General features: G+C 46.9%; 1 protein-coding gene across 3 annotated transcripts in view; it reads right to left on the bottom strand.

Moving 5' to 3' along the window:
* The window catches only part of Zbtb46 (zinc finger and BTB domain containing 46), a 73,334-nt gene that overhangs the window by 31,792 nt on the left and 28,335 nt on the right, over positions 1–13,207 (bottom strand). For all 3 annotated transcript variants that reach the window (XM_060382692.1, XM_060382693.1, XM_021646122.2), the window contains one exon: positions 6,508–7,477. In XM_060382692.1, coding sequence (XP_060238675.1) covers positions 6,508–7,444 — 937 coding nt within the window. In that variant the 5' untranslated portion in view covers positions 7,445–7,477. The remainder of the gene's footprint in view (positions 1–6,507; positions 7,478–13,207) is intronic.

The raw sequence follows: 13,207 nt of genomic DNA, 5'->3' as shown, positions 1-13,207 counted from the left end.
GGCTGAGGCAAGAGAATCAGTTCAAGGCTAGCCTGGGTTGCACAGTGACATCTTGTCTCAAAAAAAAAAAAAAAAAAAAAATATATATATATATATATATATATGTATGTATATTCCTAAAAATTCCCACATAAGCCAGGCACGGTGGTACATGCCTGCAATCCCAGCAGGTAGAGGCAGGCATATCTCTGTGAGTTTGAGGCTAGCCTGGTCCACAAAGTGAGTCCAGGTCAGCCAAGGATACGCAGCGAAACCCTGTCTCAAAAAAACAAACCAAAACAAAAAATCCCTCTTAAGAAAGGTGTGGTTGTGCACACCTGCCATCCCATCACAGGAGTTCAAGGTCATCTTCAACTACATGGCAAATTCAAGGCCACCCTGGGCTATGTGAGAGCCTGTATCAAGAGTCTAGGGGCTGAAGAGACGGCTCAGCACTGACTGTTCTTTCAGAGGACCAGGACTCGGTTCCCATAGCAGCTCACAGCTGTCTGTAACTCCATTTCCAGGGGATCCTAACTCTGTCCTGGCCTTCCCACACCCCAGACATGCACATGGTGCACAGACATACACACAGACAAAATACCCACACACATACAATAATATATATATATTTGAGATAGGGCTTCTCTTTGTCAGCCCTAGCTGACCTGGAACTTGCTCTGTAGATTAATATGTCCTTGAACTCAAGAGATCAGCCTGCCTCTACCTTCTGAGTGCTGGGAATAAAGGCATGTGCCACCGCACCCAGAAACAATAATTTTAAAAATTAACATTTTAAAAAAATAGTATAAATACATAAACTCGTTAAATTTAAGTTTACAAACTGGTTTCTCGCTTATATGCCTATGTTTTGATCTGAATTGTTATAGACTGTAGAACCTTTGAAAAGAGAAAATCTGTTAGCCTGAACATTTCAACCTAAGTAAGTCCCTTGATTTACGTGGGTTAGGCTCTTATGCAGCCTAACTCTTGCAGCGTCACTGGGCACTCTGGGCCAACCTCACTAGGCACAGGCATCAGCATGGTATAGTATTGTGGCATAGCTTATGGATTCTAGAGAAAAAAGAGACTAAAACTCCAGGCTCACATGAAGACAGGACCCAACCAGATGGCCTCATAGGAGAGTGTTTAAAAGAACTCCAAACATTCTGCAGATGGGGAGGTTTGGTGGTATAGCTCTCACAGGTTCTGCTAGAGGAAAATGTAGGTCCTGCAGTGTGATTTGAAGGCAGTGTCTCTCTTTAGGAACCTGGCCAATGAAGGTCCTTCACCTAGAGTACAGTATGGTGATCAAACTACAGGCCTCCCTTACAGCAGGAATTCACCACAGGAGGCACCACCATAAGCCCATGCCTTTAATTTCCATTCTTGAGCTATGGAGTCAGGAGAGTCATAAGTTCAATGCCAGCCTGGGCTACACAGTGAGATATCCTAGTAAGCAATGTAGAAGTTATCTCTTGTGTATGTATGGAAGCATCACCTGTCAATAAAAAGCTAACGGCTTATAGCTGAGGCAGGAAATAGGAGGTAGGATGTCCAGCAGAAGAAAGGATTCTGGGATAGAACCAGATGCAGGAGATTTGTCAGCAAGAAGCAAGGAGGACGGACAAATGGTACCTGAGCACAGGTAACCAGCCACGTGGCAGAATGTAGATTAGCATAAATGGGTTGTTTTAAGTTATGAGCTGGTCAGGGAAAAGCCCAGCTATATGGCCTAGGTATTTGTAAATAATATTTTGAGTCTCATGAGTCTGTATTGGAAGCTTGGGGCCAAGAGGAAAAACAACCTGTAATATAATGGCATACCATACATGGAGCATAGAATCCAAACTAACCTGAAAAAAAAGTCCCAGGTAGAGGCACAAACCCTCCCCGAGAACAGAAGCACTGCTCAGCTTAAGGTGACTGTCCCACCAACTTGGCATCCTACCAGAATCTGTCTTCTTTGTAATAAAACAGAAAGAACCCTACAGGGTCTGGGGTGCCAGCGCTCTGTTTACTGTCATCTCAACATGTGGCTGCTGGGTTCCCAGAAGCATATCCCCCCATACAGCTTTTTTCATTCCTCAGCCCAGACGACACACTTCACCAGACAAGGAGGCGCTGTCTGGGCTTCTCTGGCGGGGACTGGACACCACCAGCTCTGCCAAGTACTCCAGGGTGCGTAGTCACCTGGCTGGACTCACCAGTCTCATCTCAAAGAATGGTTAGGCTGGTCTGTGTCCATAGGAATGCTTTCAAGTTCACCATGACAAGAGAAGCACTTCCACTGGAGCTCAGCCTGAAGAGGGAGGGACAATGAGGTCCTTCAGTACTGTAAGAAGGCTCTGGCTAAGTACTGCTCAGGGATGCAAAAGAGAAGGTTGTGTGGGACTGAGTCCACCTACCTCGAGATGAAAGTCACGTTGCACACACTGGGTATATCAGAATATAACTACACCCTGTAACTCAGTCTGTCGTAAGCACTGCTGAATGCCAGGACACGCACGCCCATAGAGCTCTGGGTTTCTGGCTTGTGCCTGCGCTTGCCTCTTGTTCTCGCCTCCTTCACTCTTGTCTGGTATTAGCACTGTCCTTCCCAGGACTGGTGGGAAGGTGGGATTTAACTTTCCCACCTCAGTGCCAGGCCCTCATTTCAACAAGACTATTCCAGTGCTGCCTGCCTAGTCACCAGCTGCCACCCTAAACACACTGTCACGTGGTCCGGTCGGAGACGATTTCAGCAGGCTGTCAGTCGTATCTGAGAGGAAAGCCCCAGAGGGAAGATGAGCAGGAGAGGTGGCAAAAGGTGAAGCCCAGATCGGTGCTGTGGGATGTAGGAAGTGGGTGGGATGAAGCAGATGGTGCCATCTTTCCCTCAGAGCTGTGCTAATCCTTTCATTCAAAGCCACACCAAGCACGGATGATTTTCTTTACAAAGATGATTAATTCTGAATGGAAACAGAGTTGCAGATCCTCAGGAAAGGGGTGCTAGGGGAGGCCTGGGAAGAATGCAGGAAGGGGAAACTGTGGTTGGGATGTAACCTATGATAAAACTGATAAAATTGTTATGCTGTCTAAATGACAGCATAAAAAGGCCACCTTATCAACAGCGTAGATGTCCCAAGCCTAGTCGGCACCAGGACTAGTGTGCTTGGGATACACGTCACAACCGTTAATTCTGTACATGGACGACAGAGAAAAGCTCACGTGTTTTTAAGTTCCTGCAAGTCTTCCTGTCTGTGTTGTGTGGACTAGGATGATTATGATAGTCTAGGAGGCTTTGAATCACTCCCTTCAGTTTCCATTCACTGCCAGGGATGAGATAGAAAAAGAAATGTAGGCTGCATCTGATCCAGAGAGGAATGAAAAAAAAAAAAAAAAAAAAAAACACCTCATCCTGAAAGCCCATGCCATCCATCCCCCAAGCAAGGAGGTACCACAGACTATGGTCAACACTGCATCCCACAAATCCCTCATCTTCATCTTCAGCTGGAGCTACACTGGGGTCCTGACGTGTCCTTTAAAAACCCAACATGTGGAGGTTCAATCTTCCCAAGGTCCAGCACATTAACTCAACAAAATCTTTAACTTTAAAATAGCTTCACATTTTGATGCTTGCAGTATATTTTAGGAATGAGTGTTGATGGGGGACCCGGAATGTTTCTTCACCATTCCCCAGCTAGGTAGACACTATTTTACCTACAGAAGCATCACTAGCTACCCTGAGGATCATCACCAACCTCTCTTTGCAGACAGATCAGGGGAGGCTCCACCCTAGGCTGCCCCAGAGAGAAATGATGAGGACCCAGCCAGAAGGCTTGCCTGTGTCCATCTCATGGTACGCACAACTGGTATGCTAATTTAGTGCCATTTTCAACCAGCTATCATCACATAAATAAAATCAATTTTAATGCTGATTTTTCAGACCTGCTGGGTTAGCATGCATTTGTTTAGAAAGTCACTTCTGCAAGTTAAGTGGTCCCAGGGGCCACCAGGAGCCAGGATGGGGGCACACAGAGGGAACATGACAAGTGGCCAGGACCTACCTGAAGGTTTCACATCTGAGCAACTGCTCAGAAAGCCCCAAACGGCACCTGACATATATGTCTTCAGAAGACAGCCTTTTCACCTATAAATACATCAATCTCTAACTCTTTAACAAAAACAAACTGACTTCCATGAAGCATCATGATTTGTTCCCTAATCTTACTCTGAGAGGCAGGGTGTCAGAGGCTCAACGAATGACACATTACCATGACATGCAGGAAGCATCCCACGCTCCAGCCTACACCTCACATCCTTATCTCAGCCTTCAGAATCCCCAAGCAAAAGCAGTTCACAGTTGCCTTGGCAACCCAAGGATTTAAGACTAAGGAAAGTATACAGCCAAAATCACTTGTTGGATTCTGAAAACACCTTCTGCTCACTGACTGCGTTTCAAACCTGCAGCCCACAGGCTCTGAGATTGTTCCACTTCCTAATTTACCACTGACTCTCATGGCATCCATGCCCCTAGCATTGTCATCTGCAGGAGAACTCATTGGACACACACGTATTCTGAGACAAGTGGATGGTGGCCCCCAACATCTGTTGAGCCTCAGAATGTGCCCAAAAGGTCTCACACTCACCAGGTTTGGGTCAAACTGATAAAAGATTATAAGCAAATCCAGGAGGCAAACATCACTATCCCTGCCTGCTGCCTTAAATACTTCTCCACAGGGACAACTAGCAGGAAATGACTGACATTCTTCTGACTCAGCTCAGTCCATCCCTAGGGAGCACGAGGGCTGCTGGGAGACATATGTACATGTCAGGAGATATCTGTAGCTGTCACAACCGTAAAGAATGCCACTGATGCCTTGTCGGTACAGCCCAGGGGCCCTGCTCAACATCCTCCCATCCTCAGGATACCAGCACAGAGAATGACTCAGCCAGAGGGGGAGCGAGGCTGAGCGGAACCAACTTTTACAAACATGGCCGAGTCTGGCTCTGGCTCAGTGTTAGAAATACAGAGCAATGGAGAGCTTTAAAGGTAAGCTTGAAAGTCGGGTGTGGTGGGGTCCCAGCACTCAGGGAGGCAGAGGCAGGCGGATCTCTGTGAGTTCGAGGCCAAAGTGAGTTCAGGAAAAAACCAAAACTAAACTAAACGAAGTAAATGAGATAAAAAAATAAACTTGAAGTGTATGTAGAGAAATGGTTCGGCAGTTAAGGACACTTATTCTCACAGAGGACCCAGGTTCAGCCCCCAGTACTGATATGGTGGCTCCAACCACCTGCTCCAGTTTCAGGTGATCCAACACCCTCTTCTGACCTCTGATCTCAGCGGGCATTAGGCATGCACACGATGCAATAGACATGGAAGCAAAAACATTCATACATGTAAGACAAAAATTAAAAATCTCACCAATTAACTTTTATTACATGTATGTGTGCATGTGTGTGTGCCCATGTTCATATGCGTGATGTATTTGTGCATGTGTGTGTGCCCATGTTCATATGCGTGCCCATGCAGAGAGCAGAGGACATCCCTGAGGAGCTGCTTCTCTCTGTCCATCATTAAGTAGGTCCCAGGAATCAGAGTCAGGCTGCACCTGCAGCTAATATGCCCATACACACAAAATAAAATTAATATCCCCAAAGAGTAAGAAAAGTCAAAGTTTTAAAAACTTAAGTATGTGGGTGGCAGCACATGCCCATGAGCACATGTACCTCTGCAGGTCAGAGCAGAGTTATGGGCAGCTGTGAGCCTCCAGACATGAATGCTAGGAGTTGAACTTGGGTCCTCAGCAAGAGTAGTGCGTGCTTGTGACCACGTGTGACATGAGACGCGTTCATCCCTCACGGTGAGGATGTTTTCAGTTACAGCATCCCAGTCTGAGGCAGCAAGAAAACTGAGAACCAAGCCAAGCCAGGCCAAGTCTGGGGTGGGGGACAGTGCTGTGCCCTACTCTAGTGACTTCTGGGTGGCCCTGACAGTGCCGAGGAGACGAAGTCGGCATGAAGAAAGGCAGACAGCCCAGAATGGTGGAGCTCCCCCAGCTGACTCCCTCCCAGTTCAGCTGCAGACCCTCCAGCTTGTCTTACTAGTCTCGTGGAGGCCCCACTCAGGGTGGCTTCTAATGCTGGAGCTGTGTCACGTGAGGGACACACCGGGGTTGTTAGGGCCCCGAAGTCATCTTAGCCTTTGAGATACGTAGGTCATATTCTCTACGGTTACACTAATTTACTGTGATAGAAGGTGGCCATGGGCCTGGGCGGTGGTGGCACGCACCTTTAATCCCAGCACTTGGAAGGCAGAGGCAGGTGGATCTCTGAGTTCCAGGCCAGCCTGTTCTATACAGTGAGTTCCAGGACAGCAAGGACTACACGGAAAAACCTTGTCTTGAAAAAATAAAAAACAAAAAAGGGTCACCATAGGAAGGCACTAGTGTGAACATGGGAATGTGCCACTTCACCACCAGTCATGAGGTCATCAGCATGGTGACCTTGGCCACCTACACCCAGCCTGCCACAAGAAAGGCTTACTTGAGTCTCGGCTGCTGAAAGGCCATCCTGATGTGGGCAGAAATGAGGGTACTGGAGAGCCAGCCTGGCTGTCTTCCTCCACCTGCTGCGTGATGTGTCGGACAGTCTCTTTGTTTTTCCGATTCTTCCTCCGGCCTGAGGGCTGCCAGCCATCTCCAGCACCCTGCTCGGATAAGGAGTTCTGTAATGCAGTGTCCTTGGAAGGCGGAAGCTCACTCCCTCCATAATGTGATGGCGAGATCTGTTCTTCCTTGATGCGCAGAGACCCGTAGCCTACGTCTCCAGGCCACAAAGACTGCGAAGAAATGTCATCGGGGCCATCAGCTTTGGGTTCCTGGTCCTCCTTCCCATAGCTGCTTCCTCCTTCGTGACAGCTGGCGATGGCAGAGTCTCCAGAAGAATTGGCAGGACTTGTTCTCCGTGCCAGCCACGGAGAGATGCTCCTTCCAGCCATCACCGCTGAGATCAATGCCTCTGTGCTGTTGCTGGCTGGGGTGCCAACCTCAAATTCTGAGAGTTCATCTGAGGCATCTGACTTGATGCTGATGTCCAGTGCGGCCTTGATGAAATCATGGCAGGCCTGCACAATGTCAGTCATCTGTAGGAAGCTGGCAGCTGACATCACCTCGATGACATTCCTGCTGGTGAGAGCCAGGTGGGCGGAATACATGAAGTCAATGATGGCCTTGAAGCCCTGGGCTGTAACAATGTCCAAGTGAGTGACAGTGGCCTGGTCAGATGTCTTCTGTACCTGGCAGTAGAGTGTCTTGAAGTAGCGGCTGCTTCCAAGCAAGACGTTCTTGTGTGCCTTGAAGACCTTGCCCTCCACCACAACGCACACATCACACAGGACTCCATGCTGCCTCTGCTCGTTGAGCTCTCGAAGCAGGTGCCGGTAGTGAGACGTGATTTCCATCTCTTCCTTTCGGTTGTTCATCTGGGAGCCCCGCTGCTGCGTCTTCTAAACACTCTGTGGGGAGAACAGAACAGTTAGCCACACATAAAAACACATTCGCTGTGAGATCAGTCCAGGTAGAGGGCAGCAGAGTACAAGTAAAGGGTCAGCATTCACCCAGCGCACGGGCTGGCAAGCGAGAACAGAGTGGAGGCAGTGGCCCAGATGCTGGCAGCAGAGCTGTGTCGCCACAGGCCCTTAGCATAGATATGCTAAGGAGGTGTGAGGTCATGACTCACTCAAACAGCAAACAGCAGGTGGGCACCAGCCCTGTCTGTGGGCAAAGCATCTGAAGCACTTCTGGGACCCTAATGGAAGTTCTGGATAGAATTCTTTATGCAACAGCTAAAATATTCAGACAAAATAAAATTGCCCATCAGTAAACAAGGTTATTTCTCACCCAAACTGAAAAACTAGTTAAACAACCTAGCCTGTGGTCTTCATCCCTCACATCAGAAGAAGCATCCTTAAGAATATACAAACGTGGTGGCACGCTCCTTTAATCCAAGCTCTTGGAGGGGCACAGACAGACCTCTGTGAACTTGAGGTCAACCTGGTATACAGAGGGAGTTCCAGGACAGCCAGGGCTACATGGAGAAGCCTGTCTTGAAAAAACACAAATGAAACAAATAAATAAGCAAACACACACACACACACACACACACACACACACACACACTATGGAGAATTCATAGCAGACACTCACAGATTCAGACCTGAGATTTTTCCAAACTCTTGGATTTGTACAGCTGCAGAGCTTCTGCTGACGGTTACTCACTGTCCAGCACCAGGGCTGGACCACACCTCAGCTCCTTGGGGACTTCCAGAGTCCATGGAACGTAACAAAAGCAATTAGATTCTCTGGTTAACAACCCCTCACCAAAGACAGGCCCACACCAAGAACCCCAGAATGCACGGTAACTCTCCTGACTCGGTCACGCTCACCTCTTGACACCTCACACTGCTTGTGGCTGCTGTAACTCCAGGGTACAGAGAGGGCAATGTGCACAGGGACCTCTGAGTACCAAAAAAAAAAAAAAAAATCAAACCCTGCTGCCTTGGGAGCTGCTGCCGACCTCTGACATTCGGTGGTTTTGCAGCGACACCATCCCATCTCTACCTATGTACTCTCTGTGTCCAAATTTCCTCTTTTTGTAAGAACACCTTTCCTAGTGCGTCCCAGAGCCTTCCCAAATGATCTCCTCTTCACTGATTATGTCTACAACAATAATATCCCCAAATGTGGTTACATTCTGAGGTGCTAGGGGTGGTCAGAATTTTGAGACTTGAATTATTTGGGGACAGATCCAATCCCTAAGACTGCCTGAAGAGGGTAAAGCCATTACATAGCATCATTTGTCCCCTTTCAGCACTTCACATCTCCAGCTCATCAGCAAGTGGTTGTGTTCACTTGAACTGACAAAATGCCCTTCATAGAAAGGAATTATAATAGATGGAATTCTTCCTCTGGGAGCCTTCCTATGGACCACCGTGCAGGCCCTCCGGGCAGGGCAGGAATTTAATCACTTTTAAAAATATTTTTTCTGGTGTTTGTTGGAGATTGACCTCAGGGCCCCATGTAGGTAAGTGTTTTATTACTGAGCTATAACCCCAGTGGTGTGTGTGTGTGTGTGTGTGTGTCTGTGTGTCTGTGTGTGTGTCTGGGTTTTTGTTGTTGTTGTTGTTAACTTCTAAATATAGAACATTTCACAAATTTCACAAATATGTCATTCTTGTGCATAGACCATACTATTCTCTTTATTGTTCTAATGTTGCTAAAGCAAGCACTGTGGTCCTTGCTTTTTTTAAGATAGTTTATCACTATGTAGTTCAAGGTGGCCTCAAATTCTCAGGTCCTCCAGCTTGAACCTCCTGAGAGCTGGGATCAACGGTATGCACACCATGACAAGCATTCTCCTCTCTCTCCTGGTTTTTTGAGACAGGGTTTCTCTGTGTAGCCCTGGCTGTCTCGGGCTTGATTTGTACACCAGGCTGGCCTGATACTCACAGAGATCTGCCTGCCTCTGCCTTTCTGAGTGTTGGGATTACGGGCGTGCACCAGTGTGTCCAGCTGCATCATTCTCTTCTTGGCTAACTGTGTTTCAACATTTGTACCCTCCCCAAACCGCCACCAGAAATGACCTGTCAAATGTCCTCGGGGAATAATCTGTGTTCCGTCTCACAGGCTGAGACAGTAAGGCAGAGAACTGTCCCTTCCTTTCCCTCATACTTCTAGGAGCCCCAACCTTTGTCCCTCTCTCACAGTAAAGACCCCAGCCTTCTTCTCGTCTGACCTGAGGGTGTAAGTAGACTGTCCCACCCTCATCTGTCTTCCTTCTGCTGATGGCAGGACAAGCACGTCTGCAGAGTCCAAACAGGACAGCCTAAGCGTCCCACACACACACCCCCCGCCCCCGAGGCATCACACGAAATGACAGCCTCATGCTGATGAGTACCTCTGCAGCAGGGCACTGAAGAGGTTCCAAGGCTGTGGCCTTGAACAAGAATACCTTCCTTGTCCTGTCTGTCTCTAGACTTGAAGGCTGGTGGTTAAAGTGTTCCTACTGAGCGTCAGCCATACCACACTGCACTGGCGTGAATGCCAAACTTCCCAACAGGTAACCAAGAAGATAGTGAGCCAGGCTCAGGACTGGCCACAGGGGACTGAACAAGTGCTCACCCTGAGTTCACTAGAGCCCCGAGGCCAGGTGTCACTTCCAGATATAATCCCTCAGTATTTGAACTGGGGTGTGGCTTTACTTTTCACGTGGAACTCTACCACCCAAAGATTAACTGATGTTGAAGGAGGAATCATGGCTCATTTCAAATGGAAGAGAACAATCACATAAACTAACTAGTATCAGCTAATGCCTTAATGCCACAGCAGGTGACAGCCAAAGGACAAAGGAACATCAGAAACTTCAAGTACCCTACATTCAAACCAGAAAGTGTATGCTTCCTTATTTATTTTAGATATGATCTCACTTTGTACCTCTGGCTGGCCTGAAATTCACTATTTAGACCAAGCTGGCCTCCAGCTCGGAGACCTGGCTGCCTTTGCCTCCCAAGTGCTGATATTAAAGGTATACGCCTTTAATCCCAGCACTCAGGGAGGCAGAGGTAGGCAGATGTCCATGAGTTTAAGGACAGCCCAGTCTACAAAGCAAGTCCAGAACAGCCAAGGCTACAAAAAGAAACCCTGTCTTGAAAACAAACAAACAAACAAAGGTATATGCTACCACACCCAACCCATAATTATGATTTTCATATGAGAAATAATTCTTTTTCATACTTGTTTTTTTGGTTTTTTGTTTGTTTGTTTTTTTCGAGACGGATTTTTTTTCTCAGCATAACTGTCCCGCTTTGTAGACCAGGCTGGCCTCGAACTCACAGAACTCTTGTCTGCCTCTATCTCCCAAGTGCTGGGTTTAAAGGAGTGCACCACCACACCCGGCTCAATTTGTTTTTTTAAGTGGGAGACATGCACATACGAGTCCTCTTTAGAGCCTAGAAGAAGGCATCAGATCCTGGATCTGCTGGAGCTAGAGTTATAGGAAGTTGTTAAGCCACTTGATGTGGGTACTGGGAATCAAACTTGGGTCTTGTGAAAGAGTGCTATCTACTCTTAACTGCTGAGCCATCTTTCCATCCCCCATAAATGGATTCTTGGGGCTGAAGGTACTTAGTGGTAGAAATGATGATTAGCATGAATGAAACCCTGAGTTCCATTTCTATCACAGAAAGAAAAAGAGAGCAATTTATTTTCCCTGTGGAAAAGAAATTTGAATTATGGCTTTCTTTAGAGAAAAAAAAAAAACACCTAGAATTTGCATTTTTAAAATAATTTCAACATAAACTGCAAATTATTAATATATTATCATCCAATGAAATTTAAAATCAGCAGTATATTCATAGGTTTTGTGATAAGGAAAGCTGTAAATTTTCATTTAGAAGGGTCAGTTGTAACTAAAAGTGTAAAATGGTTATCTTTATGAAGATCTGTCTGTCTTGGGATTGACAGGACAGGCAGTTTCCCAAAGCTATATCTATGGGAACAAGAACAGATACCTGCCCTGAAGAACTACTCGTAAGACAAGACCCTGTGAATGGACAACCACCCTTTCATTTAGGAACCAGGGCTGCTCTACGGTACCTTAGGGAGCACCTCACCGTTACAAGGACACAGATGCCAAATCGGTATAAGAAAGGGACCAGGGGCCGCTGTCGGCACAACGCTTCTTGTGGAATGTATACATTTACCCTTGTTCATTCAAATACTGATTTCCCTATCACACTACCCATTTTCAATCCGGACATTGCATTGTGATGCTTATTCTAAGCATCACTTGTCTTAAGTTTGTGTAAACATGCCACCATTTGTTCTCTGTAATTTCAATAAAACAACCAGCCAATGCTGAGCAATGGAGAGAATAGGGTGGGACATCCTGGTCTGGGGGAGGGGGGAGAGAAAGGAGCAAGTGGGAGAGTCGGACAGGAGAGATCAGCAGGAGAGGACTTGAAACCACGAGGAGAGATGAACCAGACCTAAGATATGACTAAAAGCAAGTATAATGTGGGAAATCTGAATGGGAGAAAGCTATGTGTGGTTGGAGGTTTAAGATGGAGTAACTATTGCCTAGTGCTCTAAGTTAATTAAATAAATCCTAGTCTCTGTGTGGTGATTTGGGTATACAGCTGGCTTAGGAATAACCTCTGTTTAACTAAAAGATAAATCTATAATAAACATTAATAATCGACAACAGACTGCAGAGACAAGGAGGCATTTGGGACAGATGCTACCACACTGCACAAATTATACAGAAGAACCATAAACTTCAGTGGCTTTCCTTTCCCTACAAGGTCTGTGGTACCTGCTTTTATCACAGCAGGTTTTTGTTATAGGTTTGTTTGTTTGTTTGTTTGTTTGAGAGAGGGTTTTTCTATGTAATCATGACTGACCTGGAACTCACCTGTAGATCAGGCTGGTCTTGAATTCAGGAGTGTCCCGCTTCCGCTGGGATTAAAGGCGTGCACCAGAGATGCTTCAGTTTTGAACAGAAACACTTCAGAAACAGGCTTCACAGCAGCTGTCACCAGAACAACCTGAGTTCACTCTAGATTCCAACCTGCTTAAGTCACATCACCCTAGTTAGCTGACAAGGACCTGTGAAATTCTCCACTCAAAACAAACTCTCAGGCACACTGAATAGTGCAGATATCCATCAGTCCAAAGAATGGAGGGTAGCACCTGAAGGGCCTGTCCTTTGCCAACCAACAAGACATTTCTGTGTGTGTCACTTTCAACAACAGGGCCGACAGAACAAGTGGACTTTGTCTCCATGCCAAAAGCTGAGGAATGGGAAACTCAGACGCTGGGGGCTATAGTCAGTGCCCACAGACCCAAATGGGGACAGCAAGTGTGTGCCAGCTCTGTTCAGTCCAGTTACCCAGCAGTGAGGCCATGGTACTCAAATCTCCAACAGAAGAAACCACCTGCAAACCTGACACCCTCAAAGGTGGTCCCCACCCCTCTTCTCTCTGAGGAGCAAGAGTGTGATGTACTGTCATGCTGAGGAGGAGCAATAAGGCACCTTCACTTTCCAACCACTAGGGTCATATCCTGGCAGTAGCAAAACTGTGCCTATCCAGCATCAATGGTAAAGGGTCCTCAACCAAAAAAGCTACACACAAGGTTGAAGAGACGGCTCACAGGTTAAGAGCATTTGCCGCTCGAGAAGGACCTGA

The sequence above is a fragment of the Meriones unguiculatus genome, chromosome 4 (assembly GCF_030254825.1).
Source record: "Meriones unguiculatus strain TT.TT164.6M chromosome 4, Bangor_MerUng_6.1, whole genome shotgun sequence".
Lineage (NCBI taxonomy): Eukaryota > Metazoa > Chordata > Mammalia > Rodentia > Muridae > Meriones > Meriones unguiculatus.
This window is presented reverse-complemented; position numbering and strand designations above follow the sequence as displayed.